General features: G+C 35.4%; 3 protein-coding genes and 1 long non-coding RNA gene across 4 annotated transcripts in view; all 4 read left to right on the top strand.

Annotated features, from left to right (window-relative positions):
* Positions 1 to 10,174, top strand: part of LOC128171394 (talin-1-like) — a 113,124-nt gene extending 102,950 nt beyond the window's left edge. The window contains exons 7-11 of the mRNA XM_052837190.1: positions 6,858 to 7,013; positions 7,314 to 7,427; positions 7,596 to 7,724; positions 9,015 to 9,128; positions 10,049 to 10,174. Of these exons, the coding sequence (XP_052693150.1) occupies positions 6,858 to 7,013; positions 7,314 to 7,427; positions 7,596 to 7,724; positions 9,015 to 9,128; positions 10,049 to 10,174 (639 nt within the window). The remainder of the gene's footprint in view (positions 1 to 6,857; positions 7,014 to 7,313; positions 7,428 to 7,595; positions 7,725 to 9,014; positions 9,129 to 10,048) is intronic.
* On the top strand, positions 5,882 to 6,465 carry LOC128171435 (talin-1-like). The gene is made up of 3 exons (XM_052837232.1): positions 5,882 to 5,924; positions 6,025 to 6,174; positions 6,329 to 6,465. Exons 1-3 carry the CDS (start codon positions 5,882 to 5,884, stop codon positions 6,463 to 6,465), a joined length of 330 nt encoding a protein of 109 aa, XP_052693192.1.
* Positions 10,175 to 13,606: 3,432 nt separating the features above from the next.
* LOC128171424 (talin-1-like) lies at positions 13,607 to 26,637 on the top strand. Its single transcript, XM_052837220.1, has 4 exons — positions 13,607 to 13,626; positions 14,123 to 14,305; positions 14,604 to 14,732; positions 24,531 to 26,637. The coding sequence occupies exons 2-4, from the start codon at positions 14,129 to 14,131 to the stop codon at positions 24,660 to 24,662; spliced, it is 438 nt and encodes a 145-aa protein (XP_052693180.1). The 5' UTR covers positions 13,607 to 13,626; positions 14,123 to 14,128; the 3' UTR covers positions 24,663 to 26,637.
* LOC128171462 (uncharacterized) lies at positions 18,839 to 20,438 on the top strand. Its single transcript, XR_008242079.1, has 3 exons — positions 18,839 to 18,913; positions 19,307 to 19,407; positions 19,808 to 20,438. It is a non-coding gene; the product is annotated as an uncharacterized LOC128171462 (long non-coding RNA).
* Positions 26,638 to 26,962: the final 325 nt, after the last annotated feature.

Below are 26,962 nucleotides of genomic sequence, written 5' to 3' on the forward strand. Positions count from 1 at the left end.
AGGATTTTTAAAGAATATTTGAAAGGTGAGATTGAAAATTTTGAAGAGTTTAAATGAGTTAAATTGGACGAGATGTTAGGCATCTTGTATACCAGTATACATGGCTTAACGTAGATCATCGCTATTTGTGAATAAATATGTCACTTGATAGTCCTCGGGAAAACAAAACACTTCTTAGGTTAGTTACTGACTCACTACGGAAATATATTGGGTTGATCAATCTCATAGACGGCTCGGCTTCGCCTCGCCATCTATGAGATTGATCAACCCAATATATTTCCGTAGTGAGTCAGTAACTAACCTAATAAGTAATAATAATGTATTATACTATACATATTGTATCATATGATACAATCATATATTTTACAATATCATACAATACAATTTCATGTGATGTGATAATATATCATATTATAAACCAATATCATATTATACAATATCGTATGATACGATATTATATAATATAACTGTATCATATTATACAATTTCATGTGATATAATTCTATTTACAGAAACTAATATCATATTATACAAAATCGTATTATACAATATTATAGAATATACAATATGGTATCATAGGATACAATATTATATTTTGCAATATCTTATATGATAGTGTCATGTGATTAAATAATAAATTAATAATCAATATAATATTATACAATATTGTATCATAATATACAATACTATACATAACGATATCATGATACAATATCATAACATAAAATATCAAAAAAAATTATACAATATCATATCGTATCATACAACTTTTTACAATATTACATATGATATAATATTGTATCATATTAAACAATATTGTTTCATACCATACAATACTATATCATAGGAATCATGTTACATAATTTATCAACAAACACATCTATCTATCGAGCAGGTTTGAGTGAGGTAGGAGATTTCTTTAGCATCCTTGATAATGGAGATCAGGCTCTGCATCTGAAGCAACCTCTGCGTTTCATTTATAATATAGTTTAATCAACTATGCAAGCTATCATCTAAAAAACATGTGACCTGTTAAAAAAAAACTAAACCTCATCCAGCATCCGAAACCTATGGCTCAGATTCGGCATTCAAGCCTGTCAGGTGCATCAGTATACATAAGATGCATCTCCATGCAAGTTTGGTGAAGTTAAGACCAGAAATAATAAAGATATCATCATTAGAGGGCACTAGCAATTAAAACCTTAACCTGCTCCAGCATCCGCAACCTATGGCTCAGATTCAACATCAATGCCTGTCAGGTGCATCTGTATTATAAGACACACCATCCATTCAAGTTTGGTGAAGTTCGGACCTGTAATAACTAAGATATATTTTTTAGCATCCTTGATAATGGAGATCAAGCTCTGCATCTGAAGCTTCCTCTGTGATTAATTCATACTACAGTTTAATCAACTATGCAAGTTTGAAAAAGTACTATTATCTATAAAATAATTAAACATGTGACCTGTTCCAAAAAACTTAACCATATCCAACATCTGAAACTTATGGCTCGGATTCAGCATTCAAACCTGTCTGGTGCATCAGTATCATAATACACACCATCCATGAAAGTTTGGTGAAGTACAGACCTGCAGTAACTTAGATATTGCTATCAAAGGGCACCTGCAACAAAAACCTAAACCTGGTCCAACAACCTTAACCTCCTCCAGCATCCGAAACCTATAGCTGAGATTCAGCACTCAAGCCTGTCTTGTGCATCAATATCATAAGACGCACCATCAATGCAAGTTTGGTGAAGTACGGACCTGCAGTAACTTAGATATTGCTATCAAAGGGCACCTGCAACAAAAACTTAAACCTGGTCCAACAACCTTAACCTCCTCCAGCATCTTGAATTTAGGACTCGGATTCAGCATCCAAGTCTTTCAAGTCCATAAGTAGGCCCAGATGCATCACACATGCAAGTTTGGTGAAGATAGGACAAGTAATAGCTTAGATACAGGACCTGCAACAAAAACTTTAACCAGGTCCTGACGCCGATGCCGACGCCGATGGTATAGCATAAGAATGCTGGAGAAAACGTACCCAGGAGAAAACGTACCCAGGAGAAAACGTACCCAATTTATAGGATACGTTTTCTCCTGGAGAAAACGTACCCGGGTACGTTCTCTCCAAGAGAAAACGTATCCTATGAAAATAATAAATAATGGTTTTCATGGATATTCTTAAATGAAACAAAATAAAATATACAATGAACATTTGTAGCATTTGTTGCTGTTGTTTTTAAATGCATAGTCACGTACTTAAATTATTCAGACAATAATTTGTAACATAGACATACACGAAGATGGCCTGAGCAGTTTAATTAGTCGACAATTAATACACTATAAACGAGACCGTGAAATAATTAGTTTTTATTGCAATCTCATTTGGAGAACTAAATGATGAGTATCTCAAGAAGTCGATATCGCGTTATTTTTTTTTTTTTTTGCACTTTTAGAAATTTATCTATAAAACAAAGTTGCTTAATAAAACCAAGTTCACATGGAAACTACAACGAAATGTAACATTGAACAGTCAATTTGCTTCTGACGCCACTGACATGCTGCTCAGGTATTTAATTGATTATCACTATAATTAAAATCAGGGGATCTCGCATGGAGAAACTCAAATCGGTAAGGCTACCGATAAATGGATAATTAGAAGAAGTAGTCAGATAACACTTTATGACAGGTCATTATTAAATTCGTACTAAAATAAAAGTTGCTACAATTATTATAAAGATATTATTCATAAAATGAATATATTTCTATACATCTATGCATTGAAATATGCATTAAAGTAGCATTTGAAAATTATTAATATGTCCAACCCCTTTAAAATCATAAAGTATTAAATTCATATATCTATAAAACTCATTTCTGTATATTTATTATGCAAAATAGTATTTAAAACTATTAAGTAGTATAATTATGATTTTCATAGGGTACGTTTTTGTGCTGCTCTCATAACGGAATAATATGTTCCGTCCGGTTTGGTTTTTTGTTTTATCGGTAATGGCAGCCATGACCCTGGCCTGCTGTTTTTGTTTGTATCATTTTTTTGGAATTCGGCCTATCTAAGGAGTAAGTTTTATTTTATTCATGTCAGTTTATGTCCATTATGATCTTGTGTATCTAACGATGTCATGCAATATCTCTTACTTTGTTTAAATTCTGCAACTGCATTGTTTTGTGTAAGCGCGTGTTCGCAATGTAGGATAGGCATAGGCCTGTTTAGCTAGCATGTTCTAGTCACACATTTATCTGTGTATATGTCGTCGGGTAAAGTTTTGTCATATAAAATTCAGTATTGTCACAGCTTAATTACTGCCATATTTTTGGAAATTGTTATATTAGACAAAATCTGACTTTTATTATTGTACTTTTCAGTTTTTCACCCTCTCACGAGGTCTGGATTTTAGTAATAAATAGCCGATATACATCACAGTTTTCTCCTGGAGAAAACGTATCCGGGTGGAGAAAACGTACCCTAGAGATTGGGTACGTTTTCTCCTGGGTACGTTTTCTCTTGGGTACGTTTTCTCCTGATACCTAGCATAAGATCCCCCTGACTTCGTCTCGGTGAGCTAAAAAGGTAAAGGGACGACACTCGCCATCGGGGGAGGCCTCAATTCACAGTTTATTTTCAACAATTTATACCCTTTGTCTACCGGTTTCTGGCAAGAAGTAGGTCACAAAATGATCTAATGACTTCTTCTTATACTTTATATAAGTATACATGCCGTTTTAACCACCCAGTGACCCGAAACCTCCTCGATACCATTCCATTTCATCGAAAGCAACGGAAGTTTGCATAGAGCAACGCGACGCCTAGCGGCGGCTCTCCATATAAAGTCAGAGATGTTTCGAATGCATACGGTAAGTCCAGAGAAATCGTAAGAACCCGCGAAAATAGATAGCGACCAGGAAAAATGTGTAAACATTGCGGAAAATGATCACAATATCTTGATAACAGGCCAAGCTGGAACAGGAAAGACATTTACAGTAAAAACATTGTCACATGGTCACCATCTGTACCAAGATGGGTAAGTCTAAGCAACATACAGCAACATAAAGTAACACACAGCAACATACAGCAACTCATAGCGACACACAAAAAGAAGTGATAGTGGGGCAGCTGATTGTCACCATCTGTACCAACACGGGTAAGTCTAAGCAACATATAGCAACTTAAAGCAACATACAGCAACACACGGCATATAGCAACACACTGTAACTCTCAACACACAGAAACACAGAAGTTACAGTTGGATGACAGCTACACAGTGGGGCAACTGATGGTCACCATCTATATCAAGATAGGTACCGTGGAATCATTTAATATGGTGAGGGTCAAATTTTTGATGGACAGATGTTAGCACATACAGCACCAAATAGCAACACACGCAACATGTAGCAACACAAACACTTAATTAAGTAAGGTGAATGACAGCTACACAGTGTGGCAACTGATGGTCACCATCTATATCAAGATAGGTACTGTGGAATCATTTAATTTGGTGGGGGTCAAATTTTTGATGGACAGATGTTAGCACATACAGCACCAAATAGCAACACACGCAACATGTAGCAACACAAACACTTAATTAAGTAAGGTGAATGACAGCTACACAGTGTGGCAACTGATGGTCACCATCTATATCAAGATAGGTACTGTGGAATCATTTAATTTGGTGGGGGTCAAATTTTTGATGGACAGATGTTAGCACTTACAGCACCAAATAGCAACTCACACAACATGTAGCAACACAAACACTTAAGTAAGGTGAATGATCAACAGCCACACAGTTGGGCAACACAATTTGTACCAAGATGGGTAAGTGTTAGCAACATACAGCAACACCTATCAACATATTTTCTGTATTGTTGTGTAATCGTGTAGTGATTATAACTTTAATTTATACCAGAAGTTCCATGATATTCTTAAGTCTCTAGTCGCTTAAGTTAAGTCAGTCTCAAATCTGTCAGTTTTCTTAAATCCAAAACTCCGTAATAATGTAAATGTTCTAGAAAGTTATATCAACGCTCAATCACTCTATTAAATATTTACGAGTATTTCAAAATCACACTAACTCTACTCCAAGTTCCAGCTACATGTGAATGAAAACACTTGTTATGGATCCATAGAATTATTAATGAACAAATGTAATATACACAAATATACAGTTATACAAACTTCCTGTTATCACCATCCTTACCACCTTACAAAGTAAATGTAAGCCTGCCTTAAAGTTAATTTAAAGTCCAAGTAACCCAAACCTAATGCCAACCCACTTAGCACGGACTAAACGCCTTACATGCTGCACAATGGAAATTTACGGGACAATAAACAAAATGCTTATCGAGGCAATTAATGAACGAGACGGGAAACGGAGACTGGGGCCCACCCTTCTACCCGGGGAAGTGAGTTGACTCGAACCTTAAAGAAGATTCCACGTCAACTGCTTGGCTAAGTCAAATCCTGACTTTATATACACCACGCTCTGGGGGTGTGTTTCTCTTAACCAATCAGAAGGACTATATGTATTTATAACTCGACCCAGCTTCTCCCCACCTCATTATGAATAACACAGACATTTTCCGAATGATACTTAAACGAATATCGTTACGTTTTGCTTAAGCAATAGACGAACACGTGCTTGACATGTGACCATGCTAAATATAATCCTATCACAGTTGTATTATTCTCCAGACATTTTCCCAATGATACTTAAACGAATACAACCAATCATATTTATCATTACGTTTTGCTTAAGCAATTGACGAACACGTGCTTGACATGTGACCATGCTAAATATAATGTATATTTTCATTCATATCTTTGTTTACTGCTTGATGCTGTGTTATTTTCTTTTTTCATGTATTATGTGTTCAAAGTGGCATATAGGCCCGACGGGCCGGGTGTTTAATCTATGCTGACTGGAAATGTATTCACATGTCACTACAAATAAATAAATTACTTACTTACTTATAATCCTATCACAGTTGTATTATTCTCTAGGTATCTCTAACGATGAGGAATACTCACTGGTCCGTGAGATGATGGACGACGAGAAAGAGAAGACGCTGACTCTACGCCGAGACAAGTCCATCGCCAAGGACCAGAAGAAACTCTACGAGATGAGAAAGAAACTCCGCACGGATGACGAATGTAGGCTACGTTCATTGATACGTGATTGGACATTTTCATAAAGTTTTGATCAAATGATTTAATTGGAGTAGTTGATGAAATTTAGATTTCAAAAAATTGAATGGAGTTTTGATTGGATGTTTTGTAAATGAGTTTTGATTGGATGATTTTTCAGTGGAGTGGTTGGACCATTCACGGACCCTGAGGGAACAGGGGGTGTTGGACGTGGACACACTACTGCTGAGGAGGAAGTTCTTTTTCTCCGACCGAAACGTTGACCAGCGTGACCCTGTACAACTCAATCTGCTATAAGTACAGGTAACTTAGAATTATTCATACAACCTGCTATATGTACAGGTAACGTAGAATTATACATACAATCTGCTATATGTACAGGTAACCTAGAATTATACATACAACCTGCTATATGTACAGGTAACTTAGAATTATTCATACAACCTGCTATACGTACAGGTAACATAGAATTATACATACAACCTGCTATATGTACAGGTAACATAGAATTATACATACAACCTGCTATATGTACAGGTAACATAGAATTATACATACAATCTGATATACATACAGGTAACATAGAATTATACATACAATCTGCTATACATACAGGTAACATAGAATTATACATACAATCCATTGTGGTGTAGGTGGTGGCTACTATTGTGTCACTATATATGTTGTAGGTGGTGGCTCCGACCATCAGTAGCCCGGCCTGTCAGGAACAGCTGATAGACGCCGCAAAGGGTGTGGCTCACTCTGTGGAGGGAATCGTGGAGGCGGCCCAGCAGTCCTGTCGCGACGACAAGCTTCTGGCCGACCTAGGCGCCGCAGCCACCGTGGTTACTCAGGCTCTTACCGACCTGCTACACCATATCAAGAAGGGGGCAGAACCCACCTCGGTAAGTGGGATTGTCACTGTTTTCTTTTTCTTAAGCTTTTTATTCTCTCTCTCTCTCTCTCTCTCTCTCTCTCTCTCTCTCTCTCTATCTCTCTCTCCTGTTACACAATATTAAATGAAGAAAGGTATGACATTGAAGTTTTGGTTTTAATGACAGTGCAATGATTTGATATTGTTATGATACTGAGATCATGAACTCTTCTGTGCAGTGAGGTAGTAAATGTATGTTTTTGATTGACAGGTTGGTGAGTCCCACGAGGACGCAGTGGACACGATCCTGACTGTAACGGACAGACTGTTCAGTAGTGTGGGCGATGCCCACGAGATGGTGAGACAGGCCTGGCAGCTAGCTCAGGTAAGCTCACAAATATCTCACACCTCTCTCATAAGTTCAATTCTATAAAAGTCAATGCTAGATTGGGTTAGCACCTACATGGCTCAGAAATTTAACACTGTTGACTGTTTCAATATATTTACTTGTTTATGATATAATTTTTTTTACCTTGATATCTGTTGTTTTTAGGCGACCTCTTCATTGGTTGGGGCCATCAGGGGAGAAGCTGAGGGCCACTCTGACTCGGACATGCAGAAGCGGCTCCTGGCCGCCGGACTACTCGCTGATGCCACCGCGAACATGGTGGAAGCTGCCAAGGTAAGGAAAAGTTGTGTGCATTGAACAATGAGATGGGAAGTGTAATAGTATACTAGTATACTGAGTTTCTGGTTATGTAGACATTTGTAGGTCGCAGAGCATATGATGATAAAGATAAAGCAGCTGACACTGTAGAATGCAATATCATGTTTAACATTTGTAAAGTCAAATGTTATATTTGATACAGAGTTGTAAATCACAGTTGACAGCTATATCATGTTCAATCAATTTCAGTAAAGTGTTATATTCTAATATTACAGGGCTGTGCGTTGAGTCCGAATGACTCGGAGCAGCAGAAGAGACTACGAGGCGCTGCAGAGGATCTCCGGGCTGCCACAAATATCGCCGCCAGCAACGCCCTCAAAAAGAAACTCATCAGGAGGCTAGAGGTCAGAGACTCATTAAGTGTCGTTTAATTATCTCTAGAACCTGTAATTTGATTGCAGTAAATGATATACGACATGATGGCCTGATATTACAACCATGTTTTGTAATGAGACTTTACTTGAGTCATTTAGGTGTATTATGGTTACAACCATGCTTTGAAATGTAATTGGATTGTAAAACGAGTATTTTACAATCGTACTTTAATATGTAATTGGGCTTTAAAAGATTATATCTATGATTTGTAGAACGCTGTGCGTCGCACCACCTCAGCCACCACACAGCTGATTAACGCCTCAAAGAACGCTAACAAATCCAACACTAACAAAACCTCGGAACATCAACTGACTCAACAATGCCAGGTAAGCAGTGATGGGGACATCATTCCATAATTCTTATCAATAAAAGAAGTCTCAATTCAATTTACATAATGGTGGAAACACTTAGCTATGGGAGGTATAGTAGATTGGCCAGTAAGCTAAAGGTTCTTGGTTTAAATCCTGCTGTAATTGACTCAACAATGCCAGGTAAACAGGGGTCACTTATCATACCATAATTCTTATTACAGAAGTTGTTAGATGACAAACAAGACACACTGAATGTTGAAACACTGATAAATGCTGGGTTATAATTGATTGGCAAAAGGTCGCGGGGTCAAATCTTCCTGTTGTGTTCTATGACTAGACATTGTATCTGCATTCTTTCTGTTCCTCCAGAGTATTATAGTATTGTCTAATTGTCTAAGAATATTGTATTGTGTCTTCCAAATACTGCTGTATGATTGGCTGATTAAGACTGTAGTTTTTGTAAAACCATATATGATTGGCTAAGGAAATAATAGTGTGTCCTTCTTGTATTGTTGTATTTTATTGGCTGAGACTATCGCATGTTGTTCTCCTTCTACAGATCATGAATGAACAGCTGCCTCTGTTGATCCAAGGATTCCGGGGATCTGAGACAAACCAGGACAGCGCTACAGCCCAGCTACAACTGATTAATGCTAGCAAGGAATTTATACAGGTATAAAGTACAAATTGTAAGGGAGACCATTTGGCAAGAAAAAAAATCAAACATTGATAGTACAATGTCTGTAAAATCTCGCTGCAGTGTTTGGGGGAGAAAGGAAAATGTCTTAAAACTAAGGTTTCTGTGCTATATTTAACTTATTTTATTTATTTTATCAAAATGATATAATGTGCATAGCTATTAACTGTACTGCGATAGCTATTATAATAGACACTAGTTTCACATCTCGGTTCACTGGCCACATTTCTTCTGACAGCCTACCAGTCAGCTTGTATCCGCCGCAAACGCCGCAGCCCCAACGGTTGGAGATCAAGCCGCAAGCATGAACATGAACCAGGCAGTGAAGACGATGACCACCGCGCTCGCGTAGCTGAGAACCGCCTCAGGGAAGGCAGAGGAGATGTGCATCTCACTGGAGGTTGACGCCGCACTTGATCAGAGATGTGTATCTCACTGGAGGTTGACGCCGCACTTGATCAGCTGACCGAACTCGACCGCGAGCTGGAGGAGTACCGCAGAGCCGCCGACAGCGGTAACCTTGTGCCACTACCCGGTGAAACGGTGAGGCCAGGAGGAAAAGGTCATGGTGATTATATAGTCAGGTCAAGGGTTAAAGGTCATGAATACTCAATGATAGTAGCATGTGTATACATAGTGCATTTGTTAATTGGATTATATGTAAAGTGAAGTGGATCATTCGTATTATGTTCAGGCCAGGGTTAAAGGTCATGAATATTTAATGATAGTAGCATGTGTTTAGTGAATAAGATCATTACTAAAAAAGTAAGTAAAGGGTGTAAACTGTCAGATATTTTTTTGATTATTATATAAATGGGAGATTTGATATTGTATCATGGTTTTCTATTGTAATATGGTGGAATGGAGTTGATACATGATTTTGTTACGTATTTCAGGTGGAGGCGTCGGCCATGAAACTTGGCTCCACCTCTAAGGACGTGGGATCGGCGATGGCTCAGCTACTGACGGCTGCCTCACAGGTAAACACAGATAAATGTATAATGGAGACAGAAATTTTGTAGAATATATAGAGCATTTCATATATTCTGGTAATAGATGATCGTTGTAAAAAAATAAGACATCACAAAAAATATGATACGCAAAAATTGAAACAAGATGACAGATGCAAATGAAAAAGTAACGTATTTACCCCCATTTTTGTAATTTTTGTGATATAAGAAAAAACGGAGTGAACAGTATAATATATATATATGACATGATTTGTGATATGAGAAAAAACGGAGTGAACAGTATAATATATATATATGACATGATTTCATTCTGTTGTGACTTTTCTTCACACATTCTTCCCTGTGGTCATTTCTCAGGGAATTGGATTTTATTTATCTATATATTTATCTATATAATATATTTCCACTATATGGTGATTTTCAGGGCAATGAGAATTACGTGGGTGTAGCAGCCAGGGACACTGCGAACGCCCTCCGCGTGCTGACAGAAGCCACGCGTGGTGTCGCCTCAACCTCAGAAGACATCAAGGTCAGACGGCAAGTGATCGACAGCGCCCGTGACGTCATCGACAAGTCGACGCATCTACTGGAGGAGACGAAGCGAGCCATGAACGACCCAGAAAACCCCGAGAACCAGGCTCGACTTAACCAGGTGGCCAAGGCTGTGTCGAGTGCGCTCAACAACTGTTTGAATGCCCTTCCCGGACAGAGAGACGTGGATAACGCCATCAGACAGATCACAGACTCAACCCAGGAGCTGGCGTCCACCAAGGTACACAGATCTGTCTGTTCAGCAGACAAAGTCTATCTCAGAAATAGACAAAATTTAAGTCGGAAGCAGATTTTATCTCAGAAACTAACAATTTTATTAAAGAATAAATAGACAAAGAGTCAACTGGCATCCACTGAGATAGTTACATCTATCTTAGAAATAGACGAATAGGCAACCTTATGTCAACAGTAAACAAACTTCATCTCAAATTTTAACTTGGCTCATAAAAAGTCACCTTTTTCACAGAAATAGTTCTCATTCTTTCAGAATTAAAATACTTCACATATGCAAAAAAATCCTGATCTCATAAAAGTAATCTTAACAAATTTACTTCATCTATGCATCATTATTAGGAACTGATTGTGCATGAGAAGAAATCTATATCTCATAAAAAAAAAAAAAAATTCTCAAATTTAGACACCCCCGGTAATCAAAAGATACATAATTGATAGAAATGAAGTTGATTTAAATTTCCCCCAATTCTGTTTCATTGCTCCACGTCACAATTGCTCGCTAAATAGCGACCAACAATTTTTATAGGTCGCCATTTCAGAATTTATAGTCGCCATCAAAAAATAATTCATTTGCCATAATAACTGATAATAATTTTATAAACAAGTTAAAAATGAAACAAATAATAAAGACTCCTGTATATACAGTAACATATATCCTTTATTACACTTTAACAAATTGACAATTTAAAATATGCAGCCAGCAGGATTGGAGGCCTACTATTGTGGAAGTTGGATGGCATTTGGCCATCCTGCACATTTAACAGTACGTTTCTGAGAAAACCAGCGTTCAACAACGGCATTAGTTTTAAATTCCTCAATAGGAGGACCTTCACTGCTAATTCTAATCAGTGCCTCAACAGTAGTGAGATCTAAACAGCTACGAACATCACTCTTTATGCAGTTGACAGCACTGATGGTTCTCTCACACTGGGCACTGCTTCATTGATAGAGAGTATTAATGTCATCTTCATACATCAGATTTATCTAGTTTTAAAGTTAAAGAATATCTTAAAATATTACTTATACATGTATATAATTATTGAGAACTGTAATAGGAATTGTACTATGTAATGATTATTGTATTACATTTACATTGTATGATGAATAGAAAAACAAACTGAAAGCACATCCTTTCTTTTAACAGTAAAATCTCTCAAATTAATTTACACACTTCTGATAATGATTGAAGGGGAAGGATACACAAAACAGTTTAAACTTGACCAAATTTAAAGAATTACAAATTTGATGGTTGTTGTATTGTGTCTGTGTAACACTGTAAACAATTGACAGGTTATAAAAGAGCTGGAAAAGGTAGATGTATTACAGATTACAGGGAATATACTGTAATGATTTATTACATTAGTGTTACATGTAATTACAAGTTATAGATGTATTACAGATTACAGGGAATATACCGTAATGATTTATTACATAAGTGTTACATGTAGTTACAAGTTATAGGCGTGTAAACTTCATCATGTAACTTATAACTCTCTTACTGAAATACTGAAAACCAGTTATGATGTACTTAAAACCTGAAATGTTTCTTTTTTCTGGGTGACCTTACATTATAGTTTTATCTAAGGATAGGTAATATATCATATATAAATTACTATAATAGAAGAAGTATGGTACCAACAACTTCTTGGGTTGTAAACAAATTGTATTTATCTGTACTGGGTAAACAAACTTTTGTTCTCTCTCATTATTGGTAAGAATATCAACATCTGTGGAACTCCTCTATATCTTGGTGCTGGTATATATATATGTGGTTTATGATTTATTCATGGGAACTCAAATATTTGAATTGATATATCTATCTTTCAAGGTATTATAAAACTGTGGATAAATTCACACGTCAAGTACTTACATAAAATCATTATATCGATTTATAATTGATAATTATCGATTGTAGAGGGACCTATTGTAGACTGGGAATTCTGATATTTATCATGAGTTATATGAATAATTTTCTTCAGCTTTAAAAAAGAAATTTGAAATAACATCTTTCTTAGATGAATAACATGTTTGATGTTGAAATTTTGTTTTGCTGTTGAAGCTTAAATATTAACATTTAATCATGGCCTATCAAGCCCTATAACAAAATTGTTGTTTTAGTCAGGTTTACAGAGGTTAAAGACAGGGGCATCGTTTTTAACAGAAACTTGTACAACTCTGCTGTATTTAGAACTTACCGGTATTGATAGATTTGCCAGATAGAAATCAGATTTAATGAATTTTGAAAGAGTTGTCCAGATTTGCTGTATATAGAGAGAGTTGTAGCATTCTCAGTGTTACTTTGGGAAATGAAGTCAAATGATTCCATTGACTATTGAAGTACATATTTAATAATAAACTGATTGTGTTGTAATAACATATACCTGTAATAATATGTTGCTGTGTTGTTATAACAGATTGGAGCAACATACCACAAATCTCAGATACTGGACGATGACGGTCAATGGTCCGAGGGGCTTATATCAGCGGTAAGTAAATGGTCCGAGGGGCTTATATCAGCGGTAAGTCAATGGTCCGAGGGGCTTATATCAGCGGTAAGTAAATGGTCCGAGGGGCTTATATCGGCGGTAAGTAAATGGTCCGAGGGGCTTATATCGGCGGTAAGTAAATGGTCCGAGGGGCTGATATCGGCGGTAAGTAAATGGTCCGAGGGGCTTATATCGGAGGTAAGTAAATGGTCCGAGGGGCTTATATCAGCGGTAAGTAAATGGTCCGAGGGACTTATATCGGCGGTAAGTAAATGGTCCGAGGGCTTATATCAGCGGTAAGTAAATGGTCCGAGGGCCTTATATTGGCGGTAAGTCTCTGACTTAACTGGATGGGAAACAAACAATGAGCGCATGTTGTTTAAATTCAGTAATATACAAATTAATAGTATCTTAAATAATTCTAAATACAATATACTTCTGAAAAAATCCAGAAGCAAATAGTTTTTCAATGGTTGAATATCGCGAATGATTTTGTATGTTTGCTGACACAGAAAGATAAATCATTGCACATTTTTATTGGTTCTTCTTCTGTCCAATGCAACCATTGATTTGAGCTATTTTAGTACAAAACATTGCGTTTCAACACTGATTTAAGCTTTGTTGTTGATACTCCACACTGATTTAAGCTTTGTTTTTGATACTCCACTGATTTAAGCTATGTTTTTGATACTCCACTGATTTAAGCTTTGTTTTTGATACTCCACAGGCCAAGATGGTAGCTGCTGCCACTCACAGTTTGTGCGAGTCGGCCAATGCCATGGTTCAAGGTCATGCTACAGAGGAGCGACTCTTCGCTTCGGCCAAAGAGGTCGCGGGGTCGACAGCCCATCTCCTGGTCGCCTGCAGGGTCAAGGCCGACCCAGACTCAGTCGCCATGAAACGCCTCCAGGTAAAAGCCTTGTTTTCTTTTTAATTACCTTGCTAATTAATTGCCATGTGTCACTTTTATTTTTGCGGAATGGCCAGGAAATGACCATGGTCTTATTTTTAATCAAATGTCGCATTTAAGTTTCATTATCACTTTAATATGTTGAAACAACACAAGATCAAGATGAACAGATGACATGATTTGACCTTGTATTGATTTAGAGTTTTGGTTGATTTTAATATGATCAATATCTGACCTAGCTATAATATAAGGTTAATAAATGACCTTGATATGACCTTGTAAATATTCATATCTGTAGGCGGCGGGTAATGCGGTGAAGCGCGCCACGGAGGTCCTGGTGAAGGCGGCCCAGCAGGCCAAGCAGAGAGATGAAGACGAGGATATAAACGTGGCGGTCGACTCACGTAAAGTGGGCGGGATCAAACAGGTGAGACACGCCCACTTACTGTGTGTTGTATATTTCATCATATATATGTATTTATGTTCTTGTATACAATGTTAAACTGAAAACCAACTTGTCTTTGCATCTGTCAATCACAGTGATGAATAGCAATATAGAAACTTACCTTTAGATTAATCATTCATTGTCTAGTTTACGAAAAAGTAATCTTCTGAAAAAATAAAATCCAGAGAAGACTTGTTGTTTGTGACAAGACCATTGACAATGATTGGGAATTTGCTAATCTCTTTAACATTTCTTGATTGCAAATACGAGTTGGTTTACCATATTCATCCTTGACTTTAGAGGATTATTTTTATTCCATGTTTGTACCTGATCTCTACTACTATTATATTAAAAACTTGTACAGTGTCATTTCATCAGCATTCATTAAATACCAATTTTAATTAGTTTCATTTAGTTGAGGTGATTCATGAAGTTAAATTTACAGTGAAGTGCAATATCAAATAACAAGTAGACTTGATTGGGTTATTAGCCATGAGTTTACATATCTAAGTAACTGTGATTTTCATGAAATCCACAAAAATTTATGTCCACAAATAGTAATGACACTACAAAGTATGGATGAAATCCAAGTATTGCAAGAGAACATGGGATAAATATGAACGTTACTAGTGTATTGCATGAAGTATTCCTAATCTTTACACTCATCTATTCATATCATAATTAACACTGTATATTTCACCTCAATATCCTAAAGATATTTATGACACAAACTACTTTCAAACATCATACTAAATCTATAACAAGTATTGACACAAACTACTTTCAAACGTGTGAATTCACACATCCACATCACTGACTCCACGTTAACTTGTATGGTCGAATCATTGATAATATCCATGTCAAGATTAGAAATATAGCACATATACTGAAAATACTTAAAAGATGTAATTAACACACTAACAGCTAATTACATACAATATAGTGATTATACTCCAGATATAATTAACACACTAATAATTCATTACATACAATATAGTGATTATAAATATTGTGATTATGCTTAAGATATAATAAACACACGAACAATTCATTACATACAATTTAGTGATTATAAATATAGTGATTATACTTAAGATATAATTAACACACTAATAATTCATTACATACAATTTAGTGATTATAAATGTTGTGATTATACTTAAGATATAATTAACACACTAATAATTCATTACATACAATATAGTGATTATAGATAAAGTGATTATGCTTAAGATATAATTAACACACTTATAATTCATTAAATACAATATAGTGACTATAGATATAATTATTATGCTTAAGATATGATTAACACACTAATAATTCATTACATACAATTTAGTGATTATAAATATAGTGATTATCACTGGATGAAAAATCAAGTTTCAGCAAAACTGAAACTATATGGAAACCTTGCTGAAACTTGAAGTTGAAGTTTCATGTATAGTTTCCGCAATGCGGAAACCATTATATCGATTCAGCAAGTATCCGTTAGGTTTCAGTCAGCAGAAACTTTAGTCTAAGATTCCTGATGGTTTCCGCAATGCGGAAACTAAATTTGAATCGTGTGAATAGTTTGTGTAAATTATTATGGAAATATCAATCAGTTTCAGAACATTTCCGCTAGGTTTCAGTATGCTGAAACTTTAAGTTAAGATTCCTGATGGTTTCCGCAATGCGGAAACTAAATTTGAATCATGTGAAAAGTTGTGTAAATTATTATGGAAATATCAATCAGTTTCAGAACATTTCCGCTAGGTTTCAGTATGCTGAAACTTTAAGTTAAGATTCCAAATGGTTTACGCATTGCTGAAACTATTACTAAAATTGATTTGAGTTTAATAGTGATATCATTTATTTTCAACAGGTTTAAGTTTAATTCTAGCCTAATGATAATGAATCCGTACATACTAAAATGTATAGTAAGGTTTCAGCGTGACTGAAACTATATGTATACTTGTAACTATCTTCAAATGTGGCAAATAAGGCGATTCAGAACCTTACTAAGTAATTAATTGAATTTGAAAAGAAAAACTGATGTCTGATCTTGTTTAATGCATATGATGAAATCATTAATCTTAGGTACTCGGGCACGTGTATACATGTGTATACATTCTTTGTCCAGGTGACCTCCTCTGTGATTTTCCTGTATATTCTGTGTGGATTGCAGGGTTTTTTCTGTCAGGAGTGAACAAAAGACTGTTACATAACATATACACAGTACGAAGCGTGAGTTTATAACTGGAGCCCGGCGGGAATTTTTTGTTCAATTTGTGTGTACCTGAGTTAGTAAAACTGATAAGTAAATTATAATTATTTAGTAAAATAAATTAATATACCTATTTTGTAAGACTCCTTCTTTAATCATTTAGTTATCATTTGAATGAACCTTGAGGTACAGTAACTAATTAAGCAAACAAATTAAGGTAAAGTCGTTGTAAATTTTTACAAATCGTACCAAATATTCGTACAACCTGAAGTTTAGAGCTAATTCATTTCTTTTTTAATACCACGCCAACACATGTACACAGGATTTTTAAAAAAAAAATTCTACAGTTGATAATAACAAGTAAAACCCACTTGGAGTTTGAGTCTAATATAATAATTGTTTAATTATTTACATGCATTTCAGACTTTACTACATGTATGGCTGTATCATGATTCACTGGCGTCGGAAGCAAATTGAAAGTGGGGGGGGGGGGGGGGCTAGGCTATCCTCAGAAATATTGAGGAAAAACCCTAATTCCCAAAATCATCAAAATCCTAATCCGGGGGGGGGGGGGGGGGGGTATACCTATACTATATACTTCCGAATATAAATTTCCCTACCCAAATTGTTTTTCCCAAAATCATGAAATTCCTAATCCGTGTCGGGGGGGGGGGGGGGGGGCTAGTGTGCCTATTACTCCAACTTCTCAATCTTTCAAGGTAAATTTAGGAACAATTACATTTCCGGCGAGAAAAAGTGGGGGGGGGGGGGGGGGGGCTATATGCCTATTGGTTAAGTCTAACTTTGCACTAAGCCCCCCCCCTCCCCCCCCGGTTCGACGCCTATGTGATTCGTGCATTTCTATACTTTGTATTTACTTTCTGTACTGTAAACACAGATATTGATACATGTTTATGAAACATGCACATGCTTCTGTTATGAGATATAATAAGCATTATTTATAATTTTACTGAAGTTATACGTTATATTACAAAATCAGTTTAAAATCCAGCACTAGCCATGTGGTGCACGTGATTTTAATCCCATTTTTAAAATTTGATTATATACATTCGTATACATTTGATGTAGAAAGTATACCAAATAATTAAAATTATATGTTGTTTATATATCAGTCCGACGTGTACGTCTTACTTCCCGGCTTGTTTAACGCGTTTGTATTTTAATTTCATAAGTATTCTTAACGTACTGTTCATCGCATGACCAACCAGTGCACATGTGTAACTGTAAAATAATTGCCATCAATTCATCGTAGTTGTAAATTCACCGTACGGGTGAACGCTGTTAACCGGACCCCGTTAATTGATCGTCATCTAATTATATTTGTGATTTCTGTGTGTTCATGCAGAACCTGCTCTGTGGTGACCATAATATTTTCACACCTCTATATTTTGAATAAGAATATGACCGTGCTTAGAATCGCGGTGAAAATTGGACAAGTCAAGACTAACTTGTCAGTAAACTATATATGGCTCTATCATATTTAGTTTGGCAAAATCATCAGTGCATGTAAATAAAATATAGTTAAAGACAAAATCTGATACATATGTCTCATTAAAACTTGTTTAATTTCATTAGACATTTGTAAACAAACGGTCGGCCATTTTTTTGGGTTCATCACGTGTTACAAATACAATTGTAACAAACACACGCCAATACTTTGTCGTATTTAACCAGGAAATACTGCCTCCGACAGTTCTTATTTAAAATAAATATACATGTAAAAAGTATACTATTCGGTAAAAAATGATAATTTTGATTAAACATTATTCATTTTAAACTATCCCAAGATGCACTTTTTCAAGATTTAGCGGGTTCTGATTGGTCAGTATTGGCGCACTTTATGATTCCGAGCGAAGGTTAAAATGGACAATTGAGAAGCATTAATAGCCTCTTCAACAAGGAGATAATGCAGGAACGAAGAACTCATGTCAAGGTAACTTAATTCACAATATAGATACTCCAAATAACATGTTCAAGGCTCTAATTTATCTCTCATTTGTAAGCGAGATCTCGCGCCATCAAATCAAGATGGCGTCATTTTTTTCAAACTTGGTTCGGCGTTTTAATTTTTATTACCGTATCTCTTTTAAATATACGTTTTGACCAAGTTAACCATTAACCAACTTTATATGCATGATAATCAAGATAATCCAGGGTATACACATATATGATTATATAAACGTGCCTAACATATGAATGCTTGGTTGGTAAACAAGACGAACAATGAATCTTTCGCACATTATACAATTTACAAACTCTTAATGTAACGAAATTTTTTTATTAATTAAATCCGGAAAATGAAATCTTTCACGTTTTTCTTTTTCAGCATTGAGAGCATACAAAGTCAAATATTTCCGGTGATTAGTTGCATCCTCTGTTCGGTGATTCGGGTGAATGTTTTGACCAGCTGGACGATGTGAACGCAAGGTATTGCTTTGAAATTGATTATTTTTACCATTAACTTATACATGTGTTGGATGTTTATAATTTACTGTAGTAATTTTTGGGAAATCCAGGTCTAAGTTCTTGAAAAGGAGGTTGATGGGGGGGGGGGGTGAAACACACTTATTGTTGATAAGTTTTTCCATTGTTCAACAAACAATAATTGAATCAAAATGAAAATAACATAGCTTCAAATATAAAATGAAACATTTTAGACCAGATACTACTGTAGTCATTATATGACATAGTTTAAACAGCAACTGGCAACTTCATAGTAGCTTCTGTATTCAGAATTTTATTCAGAATGCTTTTATTACATGTTAGGCTGAATGACTTATGTTTATTGTTTACAAATCTAAATGAAACTTTATTATTCATGTTTAAGATAAATAGAACAGACATAAAGTACAGCCCAGTGAAAGGAACAAGTTCATCGCAAGAAGAAGAATTTTAATGCTACCACTGTCCAGAACTACTAAGTCTGCTGTAGCCATGATGTGATCATATGAGTGCTTCACCGGTCTGGACAATGCTCGAAAGTCCCCCAAAAAGGCCTATTTCCATAAACTACGACTCGGGTTACATCGACAACAGCCAAGGACACCCCTTTTTGATTCGAATGGACACATCTCTACGACCCGACTAAACCTCTGCAGAACAAGACTTTTTAACTGTAAAGTATTCTCATTTCAAAAAACCTATAAACTATAAAAGTACTTTTTTGTTATATGATCAAATACCAGTATATTACAATGTCTGTCTGTAAGCTAGAATCTTAGAAAATCACATGGTTTTGACTTATTTTATGATATTTAATGACCTTGCAGATATTAACTTTCATTTTCTTAAGTAATTTGTTATATTTGCAAATATTGCATCAAATATTAGACTCCATGTAACATATATCCTCACACCTCCAAGTTGATAAGTGTTTACTACTTTTTTTTCCATTTTCTTTGTTTAAACATTTATTGATAACTTAGTTTTTATTTGCAGCAATTTATGAAAAATTAAGAAACCAATCTTAAATGTAAAAACACTGCATTCGGAGATGAATGCATGGGTCATAGAAATGAAAAAATACACCAAACATTTTCAATTATGTCGTATATGAAAATATATAGAGACAACATATACCCCATGTATGACAATTTTTATATTAAAAAATTACTTGGATGGAAAGTTGTTTCCATGTGGGTTTTATTTTAATCTGTGTTATGTAACTAATATATAATTGGAATTAGCTTTTATATCATAAGTAAAATGCTGGTATTGATGAGAATTGTAAGGTGAATGATCTGTGTGATACTTTGTATTGTATACATTCATGCTACAAAAAGCAAGTACATGTACATGTAGTAATACTTGTCATATATAAAACAATGTATATTTTACTTCATGTCTTGGATTTGAAAATATTAATGTAGGTAAAGTGGTGAAATGAAAGAAGAATATTCATCAGGAATGTTGCAATCAACATAATTAATTAAATGTGTACATCATATTTTTGCACATGATTTGACAGACTGCTCCATTGTTAGCTTTTTATTGGCCAACAAGCTTTTCATATCTCCCTCTGGGTCATCTATGAAATACTGACAGGCTTATGATATTAAAATCTGATCAGTTGGTACATCATGGGTGGAAATGAAAAGTTCACTTTGGACTTAATGGATTATCAAATAAATGATATCAAATCCTGTTCTATTGTAAAACATTAGATTATATTACTAACAAAGAAAAGGTTTATCCTAACTTGTAAGTGGGTCACTTTGACCTCATTTTGGAATTTATTGACATATTCAAGTCAAATCTGGGTCATACCTTTATAGTCAATTACTATCTTGTAGTGTATTTTTTTTTTTTTAAAGATTGATACTTTAGACTTTTCAAAAATATTTTATGGTGTACATATTCATTGTAGTTCAAAACAAATTGAGACAAGTGTATCATGTTCATGTAACAGTGAAGTTTTCTTTGTTTATTCATGTACGTGCAGTTATTTTGTAAATTGCATTCATATTTTTAAAAAAGTAAGATCTTTGTTGCATTTTTAAAGGGAGATTTGATAGGCATTTAATCGAGATGAAAAAAAATACAAATGTAAAGATTTCTATGGGAGTTTTTTTTCTTGTGCAATTTTATCATTTTTTAAATAAAAGTCCCCAATAAGGGAATTGCCATATGGATGTTTCTCCATTATTGTATCTTGGCTGTATTTTATTTATTATTGGAAACAATTTCAGATTTTTGAACAAAATAAATTTGGAACTGTTTAAAATTGTTTTGTTATTACTTAAAGTAGAAACCTTGCTCAGCTTTTGTGAAAGCAAAAATATAAAAACTTTCAGTTGCGGAAACCCTTTGTTAACAATATGTTTCCCAATTGTATATGGAGGTTGAAACTATGCAGAAACTTCAAGTTTCAGTAAGTTTCCGTCGCGGAAACCATTTGTAAACAATATGTATCCCAAACGTATATGGATATTGAAACTATGCAGAAACTTCAAGTTTCAGTAAGTTTCCGTTGCGGAAACCATTTGGATTCATGGACAGCCTAAGTTTCAGCACTGCGGAAACTTAATGAAACTTGAAGTTTCCGTGCTGAAACCTGTCGGAAACTTAAAGTAACCTTAAGTTTCCGCAGAGTTTCCAAAGGGTTTCCGCAGCGCTGAAACCAGATATTTCATCCAGTGTATACTTCAGATATAATGAACACACTAACAATTCATTACATACAATATAGTGGTTATAAATATAGTGATTATACTCAATATAATTAACACACTAATAATTCATTACATACAATTTAGTAATTATAAATATAGTAATTATGCTTAAGATATAATAAACACACTAACAACTGATAAATTACATGCAATGTAACCAACAAAACAACTAACCATGTTTCAGTTTTCGGGGATTTTCACCTGTGAATTTGAATTCATTGTCAGAATGAGGTGGCGTTTGTTGTGACATTTGACCTCTTAAATTTGACCTCACTTTACAGCCAGGAGTCACCGGAGGTCATTACTGGTTTCATTTCTCGTTTCTTTCAGGATTCTAATTAAATGTAATTTGTTAACATGATGATATGTGGTACTGTAAACACATTATATTCCGCGTGTACGATATTTAGCGGAAAAAAGTTTTTGAACAATTTGGCGTGGATTTGAATTAGCATATTCCTGAATGTTGCTATTCTATACGTATATACATGGCATTGAGGAATGTACTTGATTAAGCAGAAGCTGCCTTCTGCCAAAAACGCTAATTAGAATACACAGCTAAATGTAATACGATTACAGTATTCAAATTAGAATCACACATGACACACTGAGTACATATATGACAAAGTCCAACAAGAGTCTCACATAACACTGGCGTCAGAAGCAAATTGAAAGTGGGGGGGGGGGGGGGCTAGACTAATCCTCAGAAATATCGAGGAAAACAAAATAATTCCCCAAATCATGGAAATCTTAATCTGTGGGGGAGGGGGGGGGATTATACCTATACTTCCAAAAAAAACAAATCTTACTTACCAAAATAAAAATTTTCCCCAAATCATGAACTCTAACTTCTCAATCTTTCAAGGAAAATGTCGGAACAATTATCTTTGATGCGAGAAAAAGGGGGGGGGGGGCTGAACCCTCTATGATGCTATGTCCCTAATGGTTAGATCTAACTTTGCAAAAAAAGGGGGGGGGGGGATAGCCCCCCCCCCCCCCAGCAAGCCCATACATACGGAGGAGCTGCAATTAATTCTCTATAATCGCAATTGCTCTGTCAGTATACTATGACGTCATAAAGGTGTAACGTTATATATACTTTTCCATGACGTTATAGATTTAAACCTCTATACGATACATCATGTGTTTTTCTCCAACTCCATTAAAATTGACGTATTTACATGTACTAATATTAAAACATGTTTTTGATAAAATTTTAAAGGAATTACTGTTATAACATATCATTGATTCTGTTAACAAATCTATGTGAATTAAAAAGATACATTACAGTCTGAATGTTTACTTTTGATGTAATAGCTAAATATCAAGGTCTAGGCTAATACAGGGTATTTGCGAGTGGTAAAATGCAGATATAAGAAATAAACAACGATTATTTAGTGAACATGGCGCGCATCATGGAATATGCCAACAGAGCAATTGCTATTCATAACGCCATGTTCACTAAATAGCGTTGTTTATTTCTTAAATAATTAGCAATGATACACAGATATAACGTCTGACAATAACAACAAAAAACATCAAACAATTTTATTATGGAACTTAGAACTAAGTTTGTGGAGATTGAGGTATGATCACCTTTTGACTGTTTGTAATCCGTCTCCAATTCAATCTTTTTCTTTCTCTTTCTCTTGAAGTAAATACATTCAAGAAATGATTCATTTCATTTAACATAAAAAATTTGGTAAAAAGAGCTGTGTGCTAAAATTAATGTTAAGATAATGAAATATTACATACATTTTGCAAAGTTTATATTCAGCAATTAAAAAAAAAAGAAAAAAAAATAACGTCAGAGGTTGATGTGTTTAAGTCAAAAAGTCATCAATGTCTTGTTGCTATTTTTAGCAAATTGAGGCCCAAGAGAGGATTTTGTTGTTGGAGAAGCAGCTTGAGGATGAGAGGCGCCTGAAGGAGAAACTGGCGGAGAAACGCGACCAGACGGCTGTCTAAATAACACAGTGTGACGGGGGCGAAACGGGGGCTCATCAACCCTTGTTCTTTTACCCTATAACAAAAAATATCTTTTACGTTTGTTGGGTAATTTTCTGGGCTGTAAAATTTTGTTTGAAAAAAAGTTCTTTTCTGTTTGGCGATAATTAGTATAGAATAAAGTAATGTATACTAGTCTAATGACATGGGGATTTTTTAAATCTAAAGACAGATTTTATAACCGTGTCCAAATTCCTCTGTCTCAGGGGTATTGAGCCCCCCCCCCCCCCCCTCGATTGTCACACTGTGTATTCTTGGACTGACTGCCTCGGTCTCTTTGCATGTTAGCGTATCATCCTCACCATTACCATCTCGTCTCTCATCTCCTCATATATAAACAACTTTTTTTTCTTTTCTCTAAAAAATTTACAGGAACTACAAATTCAAGAGGAGATGTTACGGAAGGAGAGAGAATGGATCGAAGCCAGAGAGAAGCTGGCCAAGTTCCGTAAACAGCGGTACAAGGACACGGGCCACGATAGCGACTCATCATCTGCCTTCTAATGCCGCACGCTCCAGCTTTAACTGTATAATGCGTATAGTGCCTGTCACGTGTCTTGTGATGTCATAATGGCTTCCATGTCAGCTGTCCTTGTGAAGGTCAAGGTGACAATCATCTAAGTGATTGAGAATTTGAAGGGAGTGATAGTGTTTGAGATCTGGGTTAGGGTTGCATTTCTGTGGGTGTGATTTTTCAAGATAGATGTGTAAGTTTTTATACTTAGAATGATTAATGATGATAATGTATTCAGAGGACAGAAATTTGGAATTGAGAAGAAAGAGACTCAGAAAGAAAGGACTCTCAATAATCATATCATATGTATATGTAGCTGCTGATTAACTGTTAAACCAGTTATGTCGCATATTGTACCGGATTTTACAGAATTGTTTACCAACCGTGCAAACATTTATCTATTTTGAATAGAAGCAGTTGTTATTCGACACTTGATTATTTTTGGATTTTTCTCTGCAAGCAGACTTGTTTTTTTTAGAATATAAACTTGAAGTTTTCCGAATCTGATAAATTAAATCTACACTGTTTTAAGGTAGCCAATTGTGATATGGTGTTACAAATGATAGATGATATGGTGTTACAAATGATAGATGATATGGTGTTACAAATGATAGATGATATGGTGTTACCAATGATAGATGATATGGTGTTACAAATGATAGATGATATGGTGTTACAAATGATAGATGATATGGTGTTACCAATGATAGATGATATGGTGTTACAAATGATAGATGATATGGTGTTACCAATGATAGATGATATGGTGTTACAAATGATAGATGATATGGTGTTACAAATGATAGATGATATGGTGTTACAAATGATAGATGATATGGTGTTACAAATGATAGATGATATGGTGTTACAAATGATAGATGATATGGTGTTACAAATGATAGATGATATGGTGTTACAAATGATAGATGATATGGTGTTACAAATGATAGATATGCAATACTTATATACAATATAAAGACTGATATAGCTTACTTATTCTTTGATATGTATATGTATTTGTACTATCCATGTACTGCAGATGTTGTATTCAAGTCCTGTTTTTATGTCGACTTAGAAATATGCTTTATCAGCACAGTTTGAGTGAAAATTAACCAGATTTCTTCCCCTGTCTGTTTTGTTGCTGTTTAGAGATTTCGATTCACGCTTGATTTTAGTCAGAGTTTTAATTGATAATTTCATGAGAAAAACGTTGATTTGATTTCTGTGTTTGATGCCAGGCTTCCACTAACCGAGTAAATCCGCGAGTATTTGGTGTGTACCACGCTAGTCCTACACATATACCCAGTGCTGCGTATTGAACTGTTTTATGTGTGTATTTTGTATTAGTCGTGTTTAGTTTTTGATAAAAGTGATATATATTTTATTCTGTTTAATATTATGATTATTGTATAATTATTATGATGACAACTGTGTAATTTTCTACATTCTCTATCATGCACAATATATGTAGTAAACTTTTGTTTCCTATATAGAATTGGTATATTGTATGTATACTGTCCATATATAACATGGCCATCCCCTCACCAGGTGTACACTACAGACCATATATAACATGGCCTCCCCCTCACCAGGGGTACACTACAGACCATATATAACATGGCCTCCCCCTCACCAGGTGTACACTACAGTCCATATATAACATGGCCTCCCCCTCACCAGGTGTACACTACAGACCATATATAACATGGTCTCCCCCTCACCAGGGGTACACTACAGATCATATATAACATGGCCTCCCCCTCACCAGGTGTACACTACAGACCATATATAACATGGCCTCCCCCCCCCCTCACCAGGGGTACACTACAGACCATATATAACATGGCCTCCCCCTCACCAGGTGTACACTACAGACCATATATAACATGGCCTCCCCCTCACCAGGTGTACACTACATACCATATATAACATGGTCTCCCCCTCACCAGGGGTACACTACAGATCATATATAACATGGCCTCCCCCTCACCAGGGGTACACTACTATATAAACAGTGCCTGTTTGGGAGGGTAACAGTTGAAATTGACACCCAAAGAAAACCACTGTCAACCGACGCGAAGCGGAGGTTGACAATGGTTAACTCGGGGTGTCAATTTCAACTGTTATCCTCCCAAACAGGCACTATTTATTTTGTTATACTGAATGTCTTAATTTTTAAGAAAATTTTACTGCTTTTATATAGGAATAACGTGAATTCTACAGCGAACCGTATGCGCATAATTTTCGTGCATGTAACATTTTTTATTGTTATATTCAGTAGTAAATTCTC

Source organism: Crassostrea angulata, chromosome 2 (genome assembly GCF_025612915.1).
Source record: "Crassostrea angulata isolate pt1a10 chromosome 2, ASM2561291v2, whole genome shotgun sequence".
NCBI lineage: Eukaryota > Metazoa > Mollusca > Bivalvia > Ostreida > Ostreidae > Magallana > Magallana angulata.